Source organism: Anas platyrhynchos, chromosome W (genome assembly GCF_047663525.1).
Source record: "Anas platyrhynchos isolate ZD024472 breed Pekin duck chromosome W, IASCAAS_PekinDuck_T2T, whole genome shotgun sequence".
Lineage (NCBI taxonomy): Eukaryota > Metazoa > Chordata > Aves > Anseriformes > Anatidae > Anas > Anas platyrhynchos.
This window is the reverse complement of record NC_092620.1, coordinates 7864285-7886917: the sequence shown is the minus strand read 5'-3', so window position 1 is coordinate 7886917 and position 22633 is coordinate 7864285. Positions and strand designations below refer to the sequence as shown.

The following is a 22633-nucleotide window of genomic DNA, read 5'->3' as shown; positions in this document are numbered from 1 at the left end:
AGGTTTGGCATTTGCAAAGAATTTCCAAAGAATCCTCTCAGGTCACATTTGCAGACCGCTGTCAACCTCCAGCAACTTCTCTCCTCGCAGGTGATGCTGGACTTTGCTGTCTCCAAAAACTCAGATGTGCGTGAGAGCGCTGTGAAGGTGATTGAGAGGCTGATTACTTTCATCCACTGGTATTTGGTGATCAAGGTAAGGCACAAGGAATTTTCCACCCTTTCCTGCATCCCAGAGCATCCTGCCATGCAAGGGTGCCTGCGAGGCAACCCTCAACGCACGTGAGTGCCTCAGCACTGTGAATTGAGGGTCTTTGTCCCTCCTTTGCCCCTGCTCTTCCCTCCCCAGGCCGTGCTCTCTCAGGGGCTGGCTCTGCCTCCACTAAGCCCTTTGTCTCTCCTCCCTTCCTCAAACAGATCTTAGGGAACTTTGAAAACTATGGCAACGATGAGCCCACAGATTTCAACCTGCGCATCCCCATCCTGGGCAAGCTGCTGGGCCACCTCTTGCTTTTCAGCAGTGGCAATGATTCCATGAGACACTCAGCTTTGGAAAGTCTTCATCGCATGTACACAGTCGTCAGAGAAGGAAGAGGTAAGAAGGTGTGGTAGGCGATGTCCATCTGCACACAGACATCTGCTGGTTTGTCTGCCTGTTCTCCTGAGTATTGTGAAGGATTGCTTTTGTGCTTGGTGGAGGCTGCCCACGGAATTCTGCCAGGTTCCCTGGCCTCCTCTGCTCCTCACAGCAGCTTCCCGCAGCATTCTGGCTATCGTTTTCCGCAGAAGCTAGACGCTCACCTGCCGTCCAGGAGCAGTTCTCTGCTGCTGTCCTTCCCAACCCTCCCCAGATCACCTACCACGCTGTTTTGTGGTCTCCCCCAGTCTAAGCCATCAATTGATGAGCACTTCCCAAACGGCATCTTCCCCGAGGAGTGAACAGCAGAGCCAGCCGTGCATCACCAGGGATGGTGACGCCCTCCAGAATGCTCCCTGACTGTTTGCTCCCTGCCGTCTTAAAGGCAGGTGTCAGGGGGCTTCCTGCACATCCTGACCCCGAGCAGAAGGGGGTCTGTGACACTCTGCTACCCCCGCGACACCCAACGCCATTGCTTCTCCTCCTTCTGCATCATCCCTGAGGTCCCTCTTGCTCCCAGCACTCCTCACCTTGTGCTTTACATCCCTGCCCACCACTCTCCTCGCCGTGGGTCTGAGCCTCCCTCCTCAGCCATTCCTAGTGAAAGTGCTTTTCACCATTTGGCAAGCTTGTTGGCAAAGATGCTCTTCCCTACTGACTCTTCGCTGTTTCCCCCTGTTTAGAATGCATATTGAGAGAGGACATGGTAAATTATGCAGAGAGACACAAGAAATTGGAGTATGCAAAACTTCCATTTTCTATACCATCAACTCCGTGTGAAATTGCCAAGGTAATGAGCTCTGGCCTTGCTGGGGATCTTGTCCGCAGCATCAGCAGGCATCTCGTGTGAGCAAAGGGGTCCAGAACCGGTGGGGCTGGCACGGCCTCACTCGCCCTGCTGAGAGGGTTCCTCTTGTCCCCAGGCTGGGGCTATGCGAAGGCTGCTCCCCTGTGTCCCGGCAGCAGCTCCAGCCCTCCTGGCCACCAGCAAGCCCTGGTTACCTGCAGGGCCAGCACTCTGGCCCCATATGCCCCATCCTCACCCCTTCCCCCGAGGGCCCTCTCTCCGGAGCTGCCCTTGCTGCTCAGCTAAGCAGCACCCTTGGGACACTCAGTGAGGCATGTCTTCGCTCCTCCTTCTTCCCACAGGGGTTTGGAGGATACCTCTTCCCTGCTGAGAGGCTGGACATCATCCTCACAGCCCTTGAAGCTTTACAAGACTCCAGCATCCATGACAAGAAGAGGGCCTGCAGCGTGCTGGACGCAGCCTTGGAGGTCCCTGACTACTGGCTGAAAGATGTAAGTGGCCTGTGGCCATGGCCCTGCCCTTGAGCTCTTCCAGGCGTGGTTCCTCTCTCCTTCCCTGCCTCCCTCCCTGCCTCCCTCGCACATCAGGGTCTCTTGGGCTCCAGAAGCCACCTGAAGCCAGCAGAGAGCAATGGAAGGGGCCAAAGTTTGAGTGGCAGCTGTGGCAATGGCTGCGGTCTGCTGGCAACACCATTCCCACTTTGTCCCCCAAGGTGCCAACGATCGTGGAGTGCATCAGGAGAAACCTGGGCAGCATCCACACGGCATCGGCGCGGCAGTGCCTGGACTCCCTGCTTCTCAGGCTGACCAAAAAGATGCCCTGGAGAGAAGTCATGAACCTGCTGCAGTTCTCTCCGCCACGTGACAGGTCCTGGCCTTAACATCCTTGAGGGCTTGTTCCGCATCGGGAGATGCACCTGGAGACTCTCTGCTTGCCACACCAATGGCAAAGGGCAGGACATCCCCAAGGAGCACAGCCCTCCTTCCCACCAATGTGTTCCAGCCCTACTGGGCCAGCCAGGGCTGCAGCAGCCCAGCTGTCCAAGGCAGCCCAGAGTCCCCCTGCCCCCAGGGAACACCAGCTCAGCCCCCTCCTGCCTGCCCAGGCTGGGCCCTCAGTGCTCCCCAAGTCACAGGGGCTGCAGGACAGCCTGGGTCCTCTGGGGCTGGCCCAGTTTGTGGCCCTGCGGCTGAGGCAGCCTCACTGACAGAGGATTCTGGGCTTGCAGCACTGACCTGGCCATGTGGGAGGTGATCCTGGCCATGCCGAAGACCTTGAATTGGGTTTTAAACTTCATGATGGGCTTCTTGCAGTTGCGCTACTGGTGCACCGCAGTCACCGAAGACACGTGCATCCGTCGCTTGGCTGTGAGTTCCCAGATGAAACCTTGCTCCCAGCAGGGCTACGTGTGCCCCTTCAGGCACACAGGCACAGCCCTGTGCCCATCTACCCCCAAACTGCCAGCTCCCGCAGGACGTACGGACACATGGTCCCTGGGGCTGGCAAGCCCCCGTAGCTCCCCGCACCTGGTGCCTCTTTGGTGCCAGCTGGCGCTGCCCCATCCCTGCCCAAAGGTGGGAGAAGAAGAGGCTGCAGGGAGCCCTGCAGGCCCTGCCAGGCTCTCACTGCTCTTTCTTGCAGATGCTGGCCCAGAATGAAAGTTATGAGTTTGGTAACCCGGTGCACCTCCAGAGCTACCTGAGGCACCCAAGACCAGAGATGCGCTTGATGGTTCTGAAAGGGCTCTGCACCGTGTCAGAGAGCCCTGAGAAGGTGAGCGGGCCATCGTCAAGCAAAGCCATGTTGGCAGCCTGGGGCTTTGCTCTTCTGCCCTCCCGTCCCTCCCCGCTGCCAGGAAGCAAGGCAGGAGGCTGGTGCTCAGGAACCAGAGCCCTTTGCCCAGGGTGGTCTCTCACTGCCTCACGGAAGGGAAGTGGTGTCTTTCCTACAGGCAAGGAAAATTCAGGTCGTGCTGCCAGACATCCTGGAGGCTCTGCAGGACACCAACACATATGTGGTGCTGAAGGCCCTGCTTGTGCTGAAAAACGTGATGGCTCATGTGGAGAGGAGGAAGGCCAGTGGCCCGGCTCTGCAGCTGGCTGAGAAGCTCCTGCCACTCTTTGACCATGTAAGTGTGCTGCGGGAGCCCGAGCCCTCAGCTGGGCCCCCTGTAACGAGGGCTGCCCTTCAGCCCGGCCCTGTGGGCAGCACTCAGGCAGGGCCTTCCCAGTCTCCTCGTCAGCCCAGGCGCTGGGGAGCTCTGCTTGGGCATGGCTGGTGCGGCTGGTGGCGAAAGTGGGGTGGCTGGCGGGCAGCCTGCGATGGCAACCGATTGCGTTGCCCTTCATGGGCACCAGGCCTTGCAGCTGCCCCTGAGCAGCTCCTCTGGGAAGGATCCAGCGCTGAAGCATCTCACAGTGCTGGGAGCACCCTTCACATCGGCCACGCTAATGCTGAAATTCCTCCTGTCCTCCTCCCTGCCAGGCATCCAGCCAGGTGCGGGAGCACTCCATCTGCCTCTTCCAAGCCGTGGTGGAGGCTGTGCTGCGGCAAAGGAAGAAGGAAATGAAGAGGACAGTTCACAGGAGCCTTCTCCCACTCTACGTTCATATGAGAGACCAGAGTGAGAGCGTAGCAAAGGTACAGATCTCAGAGCTGAGCAGTTATGTGGGCAAGGGTGTGCTGATGCCACAGGGTTGCTCTGGGGGATCTGTGGCCGGCAGCATGAGCTGCCTCCGATGGTGGCTGTCCCGTGGCCTTGCCTTGTTCACTGAACCCAGTGCACGCTGCCCCCCACCACAGCCTCCCATAACGCGCTGGGAAAGGCTCGCAGCCCTGCCAAGAGGAGGGGACAGAGGGTCTCCTTCCCAAGGCTGTGCTGCTACCTCCCAACCTCTGCTGCTCCGCAGGCCTCTGGGGAAGCTCTCGCCGTGGCTGCAGAGTTTCTGCGATGCAAGGAGCTCAAGCGCTTGGCCCAGACAGAACAGACGGGGAGGATCGGGGAGTGCTTGGTAAGGACCCAACTTGGTTTGCCCCAGCTGGGCAAACGCGCCCGGCCAGAGCCCGCTGCCTGCAGCCGCATCCTCGCTCCCTTCCTGCCAGCACAGAGCCCCAGGGGGCTCTTCTGGAGGCCCCTCTGCCCTCCCTGCCCCCAGGATGCTGGAGGAGACCCTGGAGAGGGTGTGCAAGCCCCGTGACCCTGCGTTCTCTCTCTCTCTCCAGCTGCAGCAGGACAGAGGCAGAGTAGAAGAATACCTGCAGCAGAGCCAGCCCTACCTGAAGGCCACTCAGACCCTTTTGCGACTTGAGGCCGTCAGATTCATTGGTGAGCCCAGCCCCTGGGTCCCTCTTGGGGCAGCCTTTGGCAGCCCCAGGCACTGCCCTGGCAGTGAGGCACAGCCCTGTTGCCCCCAGAGCCCCCCGACTGGGCCCTTGCTCCAGGGTGCAAGAGGGGGCACAGCCTGGCTGGCCAGGCCAGGGGCTGTGCTGCTGGGAGCGTGCTGGGGAGCGGGGCTCTGATGGGATCTCTGTGTCTAGGTCTTGCTGCGCGCTACTGCGAGGACCAGAGCGAGGAGAAGCTGAATGAAATCCTCAGCGGTGAGTGAGGGCAGTGGGGGGTGTGCTGGGGCTGGGGGGACAGCGGCAGAGGCCCCCGTGCCTTGTCCTGCTCCAGGGAAATGCTTCGGGGCGGAGGAGCAATGCAGCCATAGGAACGAGGGAGAGGAGACGGGGTAGCCTGTGGTGTCAGGGAATGGCCTCCCAGCCTGGAGCTGGGCAGTGCCGCTGAAAGGGTTGAGTGTCCCTGAGGAAGAGTCAGGGGAAAGGGCAGTAAGGCTGACAGAAGGTGGGAGCCTGTTGTAGAGCACGCAACCAGGACGAAGAGGGAGATGAGACAGCCTACAAGCAGCTAGGAGCAGGGTCACGATTGCTAGCCCTTGCTCTCATGGGGAAGCACAATAGCGAGAGGAAAGAGTCCAGGAGATTCCTGGAGTGTGTGAATCCTCCCAAGGGATGGAGGCAGGTGGTGAGGGAACCAGCTTGTGAAGGTGCCCCACTTGACCTGTGGTGCGCAGGTGGGGAAGGACTGGTGGCTGCATTTGGGACATTGCTGAGCAGCAGCTTTCAATGGATTCCTTTGTCCCTCCTGCTCCTCCTGGCCTGGGGAAGAGTCGAGTGGGGCTGGCATGCTCTGCAGGGGATGCCTGGGGATCTCTGCAAGGAGTGGGTTTTCATCTCTGCTCTTCTTTTTTTTGCAGTCCTCCAGCCTTCACATAAAGACCCAGAACCCATGGTCCGTTCCCTGGCATTTCAAACCACCCTGATCCTGACGTCAAGGCATAACGCAGTGTCAGGACGGAGATTTCCACTGCTGTGGTGCTGCTGCTGCTAGCCCCGCAGCAGTCCTCAAAAGAGCAATATATATTTTAATAGAACTAGGTTGTTGTCTCGTTATTCCAGCAGCTCCTTCACAGTGACTCGGTGCCATGACGCTGAGCTAACTTGGAGGCCACCAAGGACGTCTTTTCCCTGGGCCCGGTGACTGCATGGCGCCTACTCAACCAGTGAAAGAGTCACAGAACCCTTGCGCTTGGAAAAGGGCCTTCAGCTCAAGTCCAAGCGTCAGCTAACACCACCAGGCCCACCACAAAACCACGGCCCTTAGCGCCAAGTCCACGCATTTTTTTAATAGCTCCAGGCCTGGGACTCCAGCAGTGCCCTGGGCAGCCGGTTCCACCCTTTGCATGAAGAAATTCTTCCTGACATCCCATCCTGTGAGTCCACCTGTGGTAGGTGCGCCCAGGTAGAAGAACTGCTCAGCCTCCTGGCAGAGCTTTGGGAGGAGGTGGGCAGGCTGAGGAGCACCAGGGAGTCGGAGAAGGTTGAACTGTACTCTGCCAGCCCTGGGACAGATGCATCAGGCAGACACAGCAGAGGAAATGGAGGATCCCCTACCCTCTGGCCATCAGGCAGAAGGAGTGCATCTCAGTGACGAAGGGATGGAAGTTTAGATCTGCTCGGGGCAGCAGGCGAACCCCTCCTTGCCTACCTCACCTTCCTTTCAGGTGCCCTGAAACAACAGACTCTGGAAGTAATGGACACACAAACGATGATGTGCATGAAGGTCCATCCAGGTTGGAGGGGTTTTCTAGGGCAAGTCAGCCTTCCCCAGTATCACGACCACCTCCATCAAGAAGAAGAGAAGGGTTACTGTCATAAGTGACTCCCTTCTGAGCAGAACAGAGGGCCGCATATGCCGGCCTGACCCAACCCATGGAGAAGTCTGCTGCCTCCCAGGAGATCAGGGTAAATGATGTTTCTAGAAAGCTCGCTCGCCCCGTAAGGCCCTCTGAGCATCATCCATTATTGTTCTGTCCTGACAGAATCTTCTAAGTGGCACACCAAAATTGGAGGGAGTGTGCGCTAGCGAGATCCTTCGGCCTGCTCCATGCCACGCTGGGTACACTGGAGCACATTTGGAATGTTTCTGCACCGATGCACCCAGCATGAGGGACAAGCAGGAGGAGCTGGAAGCTTCAGCTCCATCCCAGAACAAGCGAGACTTGGTGTGCTGTGATGGACGGGTATGGGCTCTTCAGGAAGGATAGGCAGGGCAGGCGAGGCAAGGGGCTGGCACAAGGACGTGGCCGAGAGCTTCTGGGTAAGGATTAAGGGAGAAACCAATCACTTGGATGTTGCAGTGGGTGTTTGAGATACCAATGAATTATTCGCTAAGGAACTAAGAGAGACCTCTCTTAGCTCAACTGCCCTTGTCCTGATGGGGGACTTCAACTTGCCAGACGTTAACTGGGAAGACCACACAGCTGATACAAGCAGGTCCAGGAGATTCCTCACACACCTTGATGACAACTCCTTGGTACAGCTACTGAGGGAGACAACAAGGAAAGGTGCCATCCTAGACCTGTTGCTTGTGTTATAAATGGCTCAGTCTTCAAAATAGGATTATAATCAAAGTTTACAATTTATTAAAGGAATAGAGGTAAGCAAACAGCGCTGGGTGCGCCGGGAGTCTCTGCTCCACCAGGACGCACACCAGTTACATCAAGCAGCTGACTTTTATGCTCCTAGGCTGATGCATATTCATTACTACTTCTAAAAAAATGGGTTATTATAATTAGCATCCGGGATCCAAACCCTCCTACTGGAGCATGCGCATCAGTCTCTGGTGGTCCCCCTGGGGGTCTCTGGGGGTCTTTCATGCTGAAGGCTCGTAGTCTTCCTCTCAGTTTTTTTTCTTGTCCTTCCCCTTTGTACTCCTTGGCAGCATGTCAAAAGCTTACACAGCGTTCCCTGCAAGTTTTGTCTTCTAGCCATCCTTCAGCTTCTTTCTTCTCCTTAATCTCCTGGCCGCCTGGCCAGATATCAGGGGCTTGCATAGTGTCCCATTCAGAAGTCATAACAGTTACTAGTTGTTAGCAGTTGTTCTGAAACCCCCAGACATCAGAGACTTCAAAGAAAGAACATACAAACACAAATAGCTCTCTATTGACACTTCACATTTAAAAATCTTTGGCGATTGGAGGAAAACTGCCAGTACGCCTGCTTTTGGCAGGGGGGTTGGACCCAATGATCTCTTGAGGTCCCTTCCAACCCCTCCAATTCTGTGAACTTTGGACACGGGGAGGGCAGAGTTCAGGCTGCTCAGGGAACTAGTTCGGAAGATCCCCTGAGAAGCTGTTTTGGAAGGTATCGGGGTCCATCTTTTTAAGCACGACCTCCTAAGAGCACAGGAGCAGGCGATTCCAAAATGTTGGAAGTCAAGCAGGCGGGGCAGGAGGCCAGCTTGGCTGAGCAGGGATCTTCTTCTAGAGCTTAAGTGCAAAAAGAAAGCGTGTGGCCACTGGAAGCGAGGTCGTGTGACATGGCAGGGCTACAGAGGTGCTGTTTGCCTCTGTCGGGAGAAAATTCGTGCAGGCAAAGCTCAGGGGTGACGCTGGCTAGTAGTGTGGGCGACAACGCAGATATATACATTAATATGTGTATTGAAGATGTGAACTGCTAAAGGAGGGCTAGAGGAAACATTGGTCCGTTACTTGCTGTGGATGGTCACCTCACAAACACAGACATAGGCGAAGCAGAGCCATTTAATGCCTTTTTTGCCTCTGTCTTCAAGAGCAATGTTGGGCTCTGGGACCCAAGGGGCCCAGAGTTGGGGGGCCATGAGTGCGGTAACAAAAACCTCCTAGCCAAACCCACACTGGATGCATATGAGTCTACGGGGCCTGAGGGGATTCATTCCAGGGTTCTCAGAGGGCCGACTAATGTCCTTGTGAGACCTCTCTCAATTATTTTTCAATGGTCTTGGGAGCCCAGAGAGGTCCAAGTTGACTGTAGGCTGGCAATCATTGTGACAGGTTTCAAGAAGGGCAAGAAAGAAGAGCCCAATAATTACAGACCCGCCAGTCTCTCTTCAGAGCCTAGTAAAAATACGGAGAAACTCTTCTGGGCATTACTGAAGAACACCGGAAAGACAACGCAGTTGTTGATCACAGCCCACCCAGGTTCATGAGGGGAAAGTCCTGTTTAACAAACTTAATTTCCTTTTATGACAACATCACCCGTCTAGTTGAGCAAGGGATGCCAGGTTTTGGATTTCCATCAAGTTTTCAGTACTGTTTCTCTCAGTATCCTTCTGGACAAAATGTCCATTGTACAGCTAGATAAATACATGCGGTTTAGGGTGAAAAGTTGGCTGATGGGTTGGGCTCAAGGGGTTACAGAAATGGGGTTGCATCAGGCTGTTGACCAGTCCCTAGTGGGGTTCCCCAGGGTTCCACTTAGGGCCAGCAGAAGAGGCTGGAGAGCAGCCTTGCAGAAAGGGATCTGGGGGTTTTGGTCGACAGCAAGTTGAATACGTGTCAGAAAAATAAAGTGTGTGGCCACTGGAAGCGAGGTCGTGTGACATGGCAGGGCTACAGAGGTGCTGTTTGCCTCTGTTGGGAGAAAATTCCACCACACACCAGCCACAGGACTCATCCCACCAGGTTTCACTTATGCCAATGATGTCGTAGCTGTGGGACAGGGCCAAGACTTCTAGCTCATCCATTTGATTCCTCATAGTGCCTGCGTTTGTGTAGAAGCACTTCAAATGCGCCTCCCTACACACAGCGCCTTGTGGAGCTGACCGCAGGACCTCACTAGCACACCGTCCCTCTGATTCTAGCGCACCATCCCTCAGCTTATCAGCGGTGTGTCTGGTTTTATCCCCTTCCTCCTTCGACTCTAGTTTAAAGCCCTATCTATCAGCCCTGCCAAGTCCTGAGCAAAAATCCTTACCCCTCTCTGAGAGAGTGTGGTGGTTTTACTTGGGTGGGCAGCCGAGCTTCACCCCTCCTCAAAGAGGAACGGGGAGAAAATACGATGAAAAGGGCTCAAGGGTTGAGATAAGGACAAGGAGATGGCACAGTAATTATCGTGACGGACAAAACAGACTCAGCATAGGGAGATGGTAAGATTTATTGCTTATTACTAACAAGCTAGAGAAGTGAGAAACAAAGGAGAGAAGCCAAAAGCACCTTCTCCCCTGTCTACCCTCTTCCACCTCCTCCCCCCGAGCAGTGCAGGGGAACGAAGGAACGGGGGTTATGGTCAGTCTATAGTGCTTCTTCTTTGCCGCTCCTTCTCGGTCACTCTCGTCCCTTGTGCTGTGGGATCCCTCCCACGGGATGCAGTCCTTGATGAACTGATCCGGCGTGGGCTTCCCACAGGCAGCAGCTCTTCCAGAACTGCTCCAGATATGGGTCCGTAGCACAGGGTCCATCCCTCAGGAGCAAACTGCTCCAACCTGGGTCCCCCATGGGCAGCAGCTCCTGCCAGACCCCCTGCTCCTGCGTGGGCTCCTCTCCACGGGCTACAGGTCCGACCCAGAATCTGCTCCGGCAGGGGTCTTCCACAGGCCGCAGCCTCCATCGGTGCAGGGCCACCTGCTCCACCGTGGTCTCCTCCACGCGCTGCAGCGTGGAACCCTGCTCCACCGTGGTGCTCCATGAGGCTGCAGGGAGACAACCTGCTTCACCAGGGTCCTCACCACAGGCCGCAGGGGACTTCTTCTCCGGCGCCTGGAGCACCTCTCCCCCTCCTTCTTCACTGACCTTGGCGCCTGCAAGGCCGTTCCTCACTCCTCTCACTCTCCCAGCTGCTGTGTGGCGCAGCGTTTTTTTTCCCTGTCTTAAATATGCTTTCACAGAGGCGCAAATCGTGGGACCAGCAGGGCTAGGGAGGTGATCGTCCCACTGTACTCGGCTCTGGTGAGGCCGCACCTCAAGTACTCTGTTCAATTTGGGCCCGTCGCTACAAGAAGTACATTGAGGTGCTAGAGAGAGTCCAGAGAAGGGCGACAAAGCTGGTGAGGGGCCTGGAGAGCAAGTCCTACGAGGAGCGCCTGAAGGAGCTGGGCTTGTTCAGCCTGGAGAAGAGGAGGCTCAGGGGCGACCTTATCGCTCTTTACAGATACCTTAAAGGAGGCTGTAGTGAGGTGGGGGTTGGCCTGTTCTCCCACGTGCCTGATGACAGGATGAGGAGGAATGGGCTAAAGTTGCGCCAGGGGAGTTTTAGGTTAGATGTTAGGAAGAACTTCTGTACCGAAAGGGTTGTTAGGCACTGGAACAGGCTGCCCAGGGAAGTGGTGGAGTCACCATCCCTGGAAGTCTTTAAAAGACATTTAGATGTAGAGCTTAGGGATATGGTTTAGTGGGGACTGTTAGCGTTAGGTCAGAGGTTGGACTCGATGATCTTGAGGTCTCTTCCAACCTAGAAATTCTGTGATTCTGTGATTCTGTGATTCTGTGACTTATTGGCTCAGCTCTGGTCAGCAGAGGGGCCCTTAGCAAACATGGGGCAGCTTCCAGATCCTTCTCACAAAAGCCACTCCTATGGCCCCGTGCTACCAAAACCTTGCCAGGTAAAACCACTACAGGGAGGCGCATCTCATCTGGTGGTAGCAGGCCAGTGTCACATAGACCCTCCCATGATCAGCAAGCCCAAAGTTCTACCAGTTGCACCAGTCCCGAAGCTACAAGTTAATGTGGAGTCTGCTTGTCAGCATCGATCCCCCCTATCGGAAGGACAGAGGCAAACACAACCTGTGCCCCTGATCCTTTAAGTAGTCGCCCCAAAGCCCTAAAGCCCCTTTTTTTACTAGGCATTAGTAACAAAAACTTGAACAAGGTGGAGATAAATTAACTTGGCTACAGCATTAAAGATGAGCTTTGCGCAGTGGTCAATTGCTGGCTGGCTTGAGGCGCGTGGCTGAGGGTCTCTAATGAATTGTATGACTGATTCAGGCGCGTGGACAGCGCATGTGGTTACGGGGAAAGTATATGTAGCAGAGAAAAATGGCAACAAAGGCCTTCTGCTCAAGAGGCATCGGGAGACCGTGTCTTTCATCCCTTCAGGTCTGCCCCCTTCCAACTCAGGATATTGTATGATTCCAAGTGTGGAACCCAGCATTTGGCCTTGAATGCCACGCAGCTGGATGCGGCCCGTTGATCCAGCCTGTCCAGATCCCCTTGCCCAGCTTGGTGTCGCCCACGAACTTACAGCGCCCGGTGGGGCCCATCCAGCCCAGGCACGTGTCACATGGGACCCTTGGTGACCTCCCTTGGTGACACCCCAGGGGTCCGCCTTATATGACTGCAGCTGTGGCTCGGACCCTCAGCGTCGGTGCACGGCAGTGACGGACAGGGCAGGAGCACTGGGCCTTCGAGGAATCCCCGAGCATAGCCCACGCCTGCCCGAAGGAGCCTCCGTTTTCTATTTGAGAACTCTCCCACTCCAGAGGCTCCTTCTGAATCTGATGAGGAGGGAGGCATGCCCCCCAGGCAGCCCAGGCTGGCCTGGCAGGAGACCTGGTCTTCTGAGGGCAGCAACCGGCCAGCAGAGGACAGCTTGCTGGCAGAGGACAGCACCCCGGTAGAGGACATTTTGCCGGCAGAGGACAGAAGCCCAGCAGAGGACAGCTTGCTGTCAAAGGGCAGCAGCCCGGTAGAGGACAGCAGCCTGGCAGAGGACAGGAGACCAGCAGAGGACAGCTTAGTGGTAGAGAACAGAGGTTTGACAGAGGACAGCAAGAAGGAGTTGCAGTTGCTGGATCCCAGTGAGTCGTGAGTCCTCTCTGTACCCCTCCCTGCCACTGTAGGGGTGGACAAAAACACCACCTGAACTCCCACTCCATCCACTACCCGTCCCAGTCCCCTAAAGTCCCGCTCGATAGTCTTCAGGCTTCTATCTTCAGTATTATCACTGCCGGCCTGGACTATCAAAAGACGATAGTAATCAGAGGGGAAAACCAGGTTGGGAAGCTTTCTGGCAACGTCCATGACCCTAGCCCCAGGGAGGCAGCAGACTTCCCTAAGGGTAGGGTCAGGCTAACAAATAGGGCCCTCTGTTCCCCTCACAAGGAAGTTGCCTTCTCAGGGGAACACAGGGAATTTCTCAGGGTCCTTGGTGGCCTCCAAGTTAGCTCAGCGTCATGGCACCGAGTCACTGTGAAGGAGCTGCTGGAATAACGAGACAACAACCTAGTTCTATTAAATATATATATTGCTCTTTTGAGGACTGCTGCGGGGCTAGCGGCAACACGGCAGTGGAAATCTCCGTCCTGACGTTGCGGTATGCCTTGACGTCAGCATCACGGTGGTTTCAACTGCCAGGGAACGGACCATGGGTTCCGGGTCTTTCTCTGAAGGCTGGAGGACTGCAAAAGAAAGAAGAGCAGAGATGAAAACCCACTCCTTGCAGAGATCCCCAGGCATCCCCTGCAGAGCATGCCAGCCCCACTCGACTCTTCCCCAGGCCAGGAGGAGCAGGAGGGACAAAGGAATCCGTTGAAAGCTGCTGCTCAGCAATGTCCCAAATGCAGCCACCAGTCCTTCCCCACCTGCGCACCACAGGTCAAGTGGGGCACCTTCACAAGCTGGTTCCCTCACCACCTGCCTCCATCCCTTGGGAGGATTCACACACTCCAGGAATCTCCTGGACTCTTTCCTCTCGCTATTGTGCTTCCCCATGAGAGCAAGGGCTAGCAATCGTGACCCTGCTCCTAGCTGCTTGTAGGCTGTCTCATCTCCCTCTTCGTCCTGGTTGCGTGCTCTACAACAGGCTCCCACCTTCTGTCAGCCTTACTGCCCTTTCCCCTGACTCTTCCTCAGGGACACTCAACCCTTTCAGCGGCACTGCCCAGCTCCAGGCTGGGAGGCCATTCCCTGACACCACAGGCTACCCCGTCTCCTCTCCCTCGTTCCTATGGCTGCATTGCTCCTCCGCCCCGAAGCATTTCCCTGGAGCAGGGCAAGGCACGGGGGCCTCTGCCGCTGTCCCCCCAGCCCCAGCACACCCCCCACTGCCCTCACTCACCGCTGAGGATTTCATTCAGCTTCTCCTCGCTCTGGTCCTCGCAGTAGCGCGCAGCAAGACCTAGACACAGAGACCCCATCAGAGCCCCGCTCCCCAGCACGCTCCCAGCAGCGCAGCCCCTGGCCTGGCCAGCCAGGCTGTGCCCCCTCCTGCACCCTGGAGCAAGGGCCCAGTCGGGGGGCTCTGGGGGCAACAGGGCAGTGCCTGGGGCTGCCAAAGGCTGCCCCAAGAGGGACCCAGGGGCTGGGCTCACCAATGAATCTGACGGCCTCAAGTCGCAAAAGGGTCTGAGTGGCCTTCAGGTAGGGCTGGCTCTGCTGCAGGTATTCTTCTACTCTGCCTCTGTCCTGCTGCAGCTGGAGAGAGAGAGAACGCAGGGTCACGGGGCTTGCACACCCTCTCCAGGGTCTCCTCCAGCATCCTGGGGGCAGGGAGGGCAGAGGGGCCTCCAGAAGAGCCCCCTGGGGCTCTGTGCTGGCAGGAAGGGAGCGAGGATGCGGCTGCAGGCAGCGGGCTCTGGCCGGGCGCGTTTGCCCAGCTGGGGCAAACCAAGTTGGGTCCTTACCAAGCACTCCCCGATCCTCCACGTCTGTTCTGTCTGGGCCAAGCGCTTCAGCTCCTTGCATCGCAGAAACTCTGCAGCCACGGCGAGAGCTTTCCCAGAGGCCTGCGGAGCAGCAGAGGTTGGGAGGTAGCAGCACAGCCTTGGGAAGGAGACCCTCTGTCCCCTCCTCTTGGCAGGGCTGCGAGCCTTTCCCAGCGCGTTATGGGAGGCTGTGGTGGGGGGCAGCGTGCACTGGGTTCAGTGGCCAAGGCAAGGCCACGGGACAGCCACCATCGGAGGCAGCTCACAATAAGAGAGATCCCAGAGATCACAGCAAGAGATCAGAGGCTGGACTCGATGAACTTGAGGTCTCTTCCAACCTAGAAATTCTGTGATCCCCCAGAGCAACCCTGTGGCATCAGCACACCCTTGCCCACATAACTGCTCAGCTCTGAGATCTGTACCTTTGCTACGCTCTCACTCTGGTCTCTCATGTGAACGTAGAGTGGGAGAAGGCTCCTGTGCACCGTCCTCTTCATTTTCTTCGTCCTTTGCCGCAGCACAGCCTCCACCACGGCTTGGAAGAGGCAGATGGAGTGCTCCTGCACCTGGCTGGACGCCTGGCAGGGAGGAGGACAGGAGGAATTTCAGCATTAGCGTGGCCGATGTGAAGGGAGCTCCCAGCGCTGTGAGATGCTTCAGCGCTGGATCCTTCCCAGAGGAGCTGCTCAGGGGCAGCTGCAAGGCCTGGTGCCCGTGAAGGGCAACGCAATCGGTTGCCATCGCAGGCTGCCCGCCAGCCACCCCACTTTCGCCACCAGCCGCACCAGCCATGCCCAAGCAGAGCTCCCCAGCGCCTGGGCTGACGAGGAGACTGGGAAGGCCCTGCCTGAGTGCTGCCCACAGGGCCGGGCTGAAGGGCAGCCCTCGTTACAGGGGGCCCAGCTGAGGGCTCGGGCTCCCGCAGCACACTTACGTGGTCAAAGAGTGGCAGGAGCTTCTCAGCCAGCTGCAGAGCCAGGCCACTGTCCTTCCACCTCTCCACATGAGCCATCACGTTTCTCAGCACAGGCAGGGCCTTCAGCACCACGTCTGTGTTGGTGTCCTGCAGGGCCTCCACAATGTCTGGCAGCAGGACCTGAATTTTCCTTGCCTGTAGGAAAGACACCATTTCCCTTCCGTGAGGCAGTGAGAGACCACCCTGGGCAAAGGGCTCTGGTTCCTGAGCACCAGCCTCCTGCCTTGCTTCCTGGCAGCGGGGAGGGACGGGAGGGCAGAAGAGCAAAGCCCCAGGCTGCCAACATGGCTTTGCTTGACGATGGCCCGCTCACCTTCTCAGGGCTCTCTGACACGGTGCAGAGCCCTTTCAGAACCAAAAAGCGCATCATTGGTATTAGGTGCCTCAGGTAGCTCTGGAGGTGCACTGGGTTACCAAAGTCCTCCTCAGAAATGTGATTCTGGGCCAGCATCTGCAAGAAAGAGCAGTGAGAGCCTGGCAGGGCCTGCAGGGCTCCCTGCAGCTTCTTCTTCTCCCACCTTTGGGCAGGGATGGGGCAGCGCCAGCTGGCACCAAAGAGGCACACAGGAGCTACGGGGGCTTGCCGGCCCCAGGGACCATGTGTCCGTACGTCCTGCGGGAGCTGGCAGTTTGGGGGTAGATGGGCACAGGGCTGTGCCTGTGTGCCTGAAGGGGCACACGTAGCCCTGCTGGGAGCAAGGTTTCATCTGGGAACTCACAGCCAAGCGACGGATGCAGGTGTCTTTGGTGACTGCGGTGTACCAGTAGCGCAGTGGCAAGTCTTCCATCATGATGCTTAAAACCCTCTCCAAGGTCCTCGGCATGGCCAGGATCACCTCCCACATGGCCAGGTCAGTGCTGCAAGCCCAGAATACTCTGTCAGTGAGGCTGCCTCAGCCGCAGGGCCACAAACTGGGCCAGCCCCAGAGGACCCAGGCTGTCCTGCAGCCCCTGTGACTTGGGGAGCACTGAGGGCCCAGCCTGGGCAGGCAGGAGGGGGCTGAGCTGGTGTTCCCTGGGGGCAGGGGGACTCTGGGCTGCCTTGGACAGCTGGGCTGCTGCAGCCCTGGCTGGCCCAGTAGGGCTGGAACACATTGGTGGGAAGGAGGGCTGTGCTCCTTGGGGATGTCCTGCTCTTTGCCATTGGTGTGGCAAGCAGAGAGTCTCCAGGTGCATCTCCCGACGCGGAACAAGCCCTCAAGGATGTTAAGGCCAGGACCTGTCACGTGGTGGAGAGAACTGCAGCAGGTTCTCGACTTCTTCCCTGGACATCATGTTGGTCAGCTTGAGAAGCAGGGAGTCCAGGCACTGCCGCGCCGATGCCGTGTGGATGCTGCCCAGGTTTCTCCTGATGCGCTCCATGATTGTTGGCACCTTGGGGGACAAAGTGGGAATGGTGTTGCCAGCAGACCGCAGCCATTGCCACAGCTGCCACTCAAACTTTGGCCCCTTCCATTGCTCTCTGCTGGCTTCAGGTGGCTTCTGGAGCCCAAGAGACCCCGATGTGCGAGGGAGGCAGGGAGGGAGGCAGGGAAGGAGAGAGGAACCACGCCTGGAAGAGCTCAAGGGCAGGGCCATGGCCACAGGCCACTTACATCTGTCAGCCAGTAGTCAGGGTCCTCCAAGGCTGCGTCCAGCACGCTGCAGGCCCCCTGCTTGTCATGGATGCTGGAGTCTTGTAAAGCTTCCAGGGCTGTGAGGATGATATCCAGCCTCTCAGCAGGGAAGAGATGTCCTCCAAACCGCTGTGGGAAGAAGGAGGAGCGAAGACATGCCTCACTGAGTGTCCCAAGGGTGCTGCTTAGCTGAGCAGCAAGAGCGGCTCTGGAGAGAGGGCCCTCGGGGGAAGGGGTGAGGATGGGGCATATGGGGCCAGAGTGCTGGCCCTGCAGGTAACCAGGGCTTGCTGGTGGCCAGGAGGGCTGGAGCTGCTGCCGGGACACAGGGGAGCAGCCTTCGCATAGCCCCAGCCTGGGGACAAGAGGAACCCTCTCAGCAGGGCGAGTGAGGCCGTGCCAGCCCCACCGGTTCTGGACCCCTTTGCTCACACGAGATGCCTGCTGATGCTGCGGACAAGATCCCCAGCAAGGCCAGAGCTCATTACCTTGGCAATTTCACACGGAGTTGATGTTGTAGGAAACGGGTATGCTGTGTCCTCCAAATTCTTGTGTCTCTCTGCATAATTTTTCATGCCGTTTGTCTGTGAGCTTTCTAAACAGGGGGCAACACCAAAGAGTCAGTAGGGAAGAGCATCTTTGCCAACAAGCTTGCCAAATGGTGAAAAGCACTTTCACTAGGAATGGCTGAGGAGGGAGGCTCAGACCCCCGGCGAGGAGAGTGGTGGGCAGGGATGTAAAGCACAAGGTGAGGAGTGCTGGGAGCAAGAGGGACCTCAGGGATGATGCAGAAGGAGGAGAAGCAATGGCGTTGGGTGCCGTGGGGGTAGCAGCGTGTCACAGACCCCCTTCTGCTCGGGGTCAGGATGTGCAGGAAGCCCCCTGACACCTGCCTTTAAGACGGCAGGGAGCAAACAGTCAGGGAGCATTCTGGAGGGCGTCACCATCCCTGGTGATGCACGGCTGGCTCTGCTGTTCACTCCTCGGGGAAGATGCTGTTTGGGAAGTGCTCATCGATCGATGGCTTAGACTGGGGGACACCACAAAACAGCGTGGTAGGTGATCTGGGGAGGGTTGGGAAGGACAGCAGCAGAGAACTGCTCCTGGACGGCAGGTGAGCGTCTAGCTTCTGCGGAAAACGATAGCCAGAATGCTGCGGGAAGCTGCTGTGAGGAGCAGAGGAGGCCAGGGAACCTGGCAGAATTCCGTGGGCAGCCTCCACCAAGCACAAAAGCAATCCTTCACAATACTCAGGGAGAACAGGCAGACAAACCAGCAGATGTCTGTGTGCAGATGGACATTGCCCACCACACCTTCTTACCTCTTCCTTCTCTGACGACTGTGTACATGCGATGAAGACTTCCCAAAGCTGAGTGGCTCATGGAATCATCGCCACTGCTGAAAAGCAAGAGGTGGCCCAGCAGCTTGCCCAGGATGGGGATGCGCAGGTTGAAATCTGTGGGCTCATCGTTGCCATAGTTTTCAAAGATCCCTAAGATCTGTTTGAGGAAGGGAGGAGAGACAAAGGGCTTAGTGGAGGCAGAGCCAGCCCCTGAGATAGCAGGGCCTGGGGAGGGAAGAGCAGGGGTGAAGGAGGAATGAAGACCCTCAATTCATAGTGCTGAGGCACTCACGTGCGTTGAGGGTTGCCTCGCAGGCACCCTTGCATGGCAGGATGCTCTGGGATGCAGGAAAGGGTGGAAAATTCCTTGTGCCTTACCTTGATCACCAAATACCAGCGGAAGAAAGTAATCAGCCTCTCAATCACCTTCACAGCGCTCTCACGCACATCTGAGTTTTTGGAGACAGCAAAGTCCAGCAGCGCCTGTGAGGAGAGAAGTTGCTGGGGGTTGACAGCGGTCTGCAAATGTGACCTGAGAGGATTCTTTGGAAATTCTTTGGAAATGCCAAACCTTCAACATATTCTGCATCTCTATGTTGAAACTGGCGATGGGACAGTTGAGTACGAAGCCCTCCAGCATGGTGTCCATGGCTTTCATAGTCTGCAGGGAGGACAGAAGAGCATCGAATTATTTCTGTGGCCCTCCTCACCCCCAGGAGCTGGCTCTGAGCCCCTCTGGAGTTCAGGGGTGGCTTTGGGGCTAAAAAGCTGCTGTGTGCAGACCTCCTGCAGCACAAGATCAGGTCGGGGAAGGGGGAAGGGTGAGGCTGGGAAAGCAAATCTGGGCCCCGGCCCTGCACTGGTCTCTGGTTGTGTCAGCACGGGGAAGCAAGGCAGCAGCTCAGCAGGACTGGGGGTGCCGGTACCTCACCCAGCACATACCTCGGCGTAGAGCACTCCTGTCTCTGGCACATCTGACTCGGGAGGCAGAAAGAAGACGCTCTTGAAGCACATGTTTAGGAGACTCTCCCTTTTGCCACACAGTGCTGTTGGTACGGTGTTGCTGAAGGAGAGAGAGAGAGGAGCCTGTTGGACGCAGTGCCTCGAGGCTTATGAAGGAGGACACGGACCTCCCTTGGCCAGGCATCCCTGGGAGGGACGGGCAGCCTCCCTGCCAGCTTCAGGGCCACCAGGACATTGCCACCAGGGGCTGGGCACGCACCTGAGGAGGGCGACAGTCTCCATGGCCTTCTGCCGGAATGCTGTGCGCAAGCTGTCCATGGGCTCCTTTTCCAGCAGCGCCTGCAGAGCACAAGCAGGATGAGACCTTGGAGCCGCCGGCACCCAGCAGCAGCAGAGCCAGCGCTGCCACAGCCCTCGCCTCCCAGGGGGCTGGTGCCGGGGGGCCTTGCCCCTTCCCCAACCCGCTGCGCATCCTCTCACCATGATGTTCTCCACCAGGTTAGTTTGGCAGCAGAAGTCATGCAAGTTCATTGGCACACCCCTCTCTGTGACACATGTGCACAGATCGCAGATTTTGCTGAGGAACAGCATCTTCTGCTCCTCGTCGTCCTGGCAGCCACAAAGACACCAACAGAGCATTAGGGGGACACCCACGGCCAGCAGGACCAAAGCCTTGAGGGGTCTGGGGCTGTGTGGGACCCCTGGAGGGCAGCGCCAGGAGCACAGCTGTGATGCAAGCGGCTGCCATTACCTTTTCTGTGCCTCTGACATACGCCCTGATGAATTCCACGGCCTTGTCTCTGCACAGTTTCCATGCCTTACCTGGAAAGGAGGAAAGCAAAGAGTGCTGCAGAGAGGGGCTGAATGCAGGGGTGAGGAGAGGAAGGGCCCCAGCCCCAGAAGGCCGTGGGGAGGCCGCGGGGATGCCCAGAGGCTGCAGCAGCTCCGCTGGGAAGAGAGGCTGAGGGAGCTGGGCTTGTGGAGCCTGGAGAAGGCTGCGGGGGGACCTCGCTGCGGCCTCCCCGTGCCCAAAGGGGCCTCCAGGAAAGCTGGGGGGGGATCTTCATCATGGACTGCAGCGACAGGACAAGGGGTGACGGCCTTAACCTCAAAGAGGGCAGGTTTCTTTCGGACAGGCAGGGATTTCTCTCCTTCACGCCCAGGGCAGTGAGGCCTTGGCGCAGGCTGCGGTGCCCCCTCCCTGGCACTGCCCACGGCCAGGCTGGGTGGGCTTTGGGCAGCCTGGGCTGGGGGGAAGCATCGTGATCGCCGAGGTCCCCCCCAGCCCAAAGCGTCCTGGCATTCTGTGGTGCTGCGGAGGAAGCTCGGCCCCGTCAGCCCAAGCGCCGCTTTACCCAGGGAAGGAGTCCTGGAGTCAGGCAGGGGTCTCTGTGTCCCCAACCCTCCCCACCCCATCCCGAAGACCCTGACTCACTGGGATCCAGCCACTGTACGTCGTCCTGGCTCTCCTCTACCTGGCTGCTGCCCGCTGCCTGAGCAATGGCCTCTGCCAGCAAAATGGCCTCTGCCAGGCTGCTGTCCTCTTCCGGGAAAAAGGCCTCGACTGGGGTGCTGTCCTCTGCCAGCAAGCTGTCCTCTGCTGGCCGGTTGCTGCCCCTAGAAGACCAGGTCTCCTGCCAGGCCAGCCTGGGCTGCCTGGGGGGCATGTCTCCCTCCTCATCCCCTTCAGAAGCAGCCTTTGGAGTGGGAGAGCTCACAAGGAGAAACCGGCGGCTCCTCCGGGCGGGCGGTTGCGGCATTGTGGGACGTGGGCTATGCTCGGGGACTCCTCGAAGGCCCTGTGCTCCTGCCCTGTCCGTCACTGCCGTGCACCGACACTGAGGGTCCGAGCCACGGCTGCGCTCTTATAAGGCGGAGCCCTGGGGTGTCACCAAGTGACGTCACAATGGGTGCCACTGTGACACGCGCCTGGGCTGGGTGGGCACCCATTGTGACGTCACTTGGTGACACCCCAGGGTGCTGCCTGACGCGAGCGCAGCCGTCCTGCTTCCCAGGACGTGGCTGAACACCGCTCGTTGATGGGAAGTAGAGAATAATTTTTTTTTCCCTCTCTCCGTGCTCCCGCGCGGACTGATTGTTTCTTTTGTTTCGTTTTTTTTTTTTTTCCTCCCCATTCCCTTTCCATTTAATTAAACCTTTCTCATCTCAAACCTCGAGTTCTCTGTGTTGTATTTTCTCCCCCTTCCTCTTTGAGGAGAGGGGCAGTGAGAGAGCGGTTGTGGTGGAGCTCGGCTGCCCACCTGAGTGAAACCACCACACTTTGTCCCAGCAGCTGCGGTGCCTTGTGAGGGGCTGGGGCTGGGGTGGCCGTGCCCAGAGCCCTGCAGCAGCCTGTGGAGGGCATTGCCCTGGGGCCAGCCCAGCCTGGGCTGCTGGGCTGGGCTGGGCTGGAGAGAGGGCAGGGTGGTGGGGAGAGGTGGGCAGGGGCCGGGCTGGGCTGGGCAGTGCCCGGCAGAGCACTTTGTTGACTTTGATGACTTTCACCTATTTCTTTGAGGACTGTAGACACCCGTCTCTGTTCACCACCTTGCTCTCATGCCAGCATTTCCATCATTTCACCAGTGTCTCATCAACCCTCCCCAGCTGCTCCTTCTCACACAAAGCCATGCTCTGATCACAGACGCTCTTTGGGTGACCTCTGGCAACGCAGCACAACACTCTGAGGGACAGTTCTTCCTCCTCGTGGCCAGCACCAACATTCCAAAGTGCACTTTGTGGCAGTTTTTTCTCTCCTACTCTTTTCTACTACAAAAGAAAGCTCCATCAGGGTGGAACCCCCTCCTAAAGTAGGCATCCCAATCCATCAGGCTCCTTGCGGCCTGTCAGCCAACCAGACAGAAGTCACCGCACCAGCATCTTCCAAGCCATGGGCCTGCTGCTGTCCAGTCATGGACTCAAGCAGAAGGGACAGGACAACCCATATGTGGGCCTTCTTTCTGCATGGGTCCTCCTGGGTATGTAGGCAGAGGGGATCCCACAGTCAGCATGCCAGCCAGGTGCCTTTTGCTGGCCTACCAGGGCCACTGGCAGATGTCAGCCGAAAAGTACCGATCCCAGCTCTAAGTCAAGGGTGACCTGCCACCTACAGACAGAAGTGACCTCTCAGTCCCTTTCTGTGACATGTTCCTGCTGCTGCCCTATCTTCTGCAGGGACAGAAGTGACCTTACAGTCACTGCCACAGTCACATTGCTCCTGCTGGTGCAGGACTTCCTGAGGCAGAGCTGAGCTCATCAGAGCATTCTCCCGTCTCCTCCTTGTGGCCCACAATCTGATGAGATCCATGGCCCCTCACATTCAGCTTTGAGTGCCATG

General features: G+C 57.6%; 2 protein-coding genes across 2 annotated transcripts; both read right to left on the bottom strand.

Annotated features, from left to right (window-relative positions):
- Positions 1–13808: 13808 nt before the first annotated feature.
- LOC140000526 (maestro heat-like repeat-containing protein family member 7) lies at positions 13809–16746 on the bottom strand. Its single transcript, XM_072030460.1, has 8 exons — positions 16598–16746; positions 16098–16236; positions 15692–15829; positions 15337–15513; positions 14825–14980; positions 14382–14483; positions 14070–14172; positions 13809–13876 (listed from the first exon to the last, which is right to left on the bottom strand). Exons 1-8 carry the CDS (start codon positions 16738–16740, stop codon positions 13809–13811), a joined length of 1026 nt encoding a protein of 341 aa, XP_071886561.1. The 5' UTR covers positions 16741–16746.
- A 1273-nt stretch (positions 16747–18019) lies between these two features.
- On the bottom strand, positions 18020–20966 carry LOC140000525 (maestro heat-like repeat-containing protein family member 1). Its single transcript, XM_072030459.1, has 8 exons — positions 20735–20966; positions 20051–20121; positions 19780–19908; positions 19559–19638; positions 19279–19399; positions 18908–18997; positions 18715–18819; positions 18020–18493 (listed from the first exon to the last, which is right to left on the bottom strand). The coding sequence occupies exons 1-8, from the start codon at positions 20964–20966 to the stop codon at positions 18245–18247; spliced, it is 1077 nt and encodes a 358-aa protein (XP_071886560.1). The 3' UTR covers positions 18020–18244.
- Between the last annotated feature and the right edge of the window lie 1667 nt (positions 20967–22633).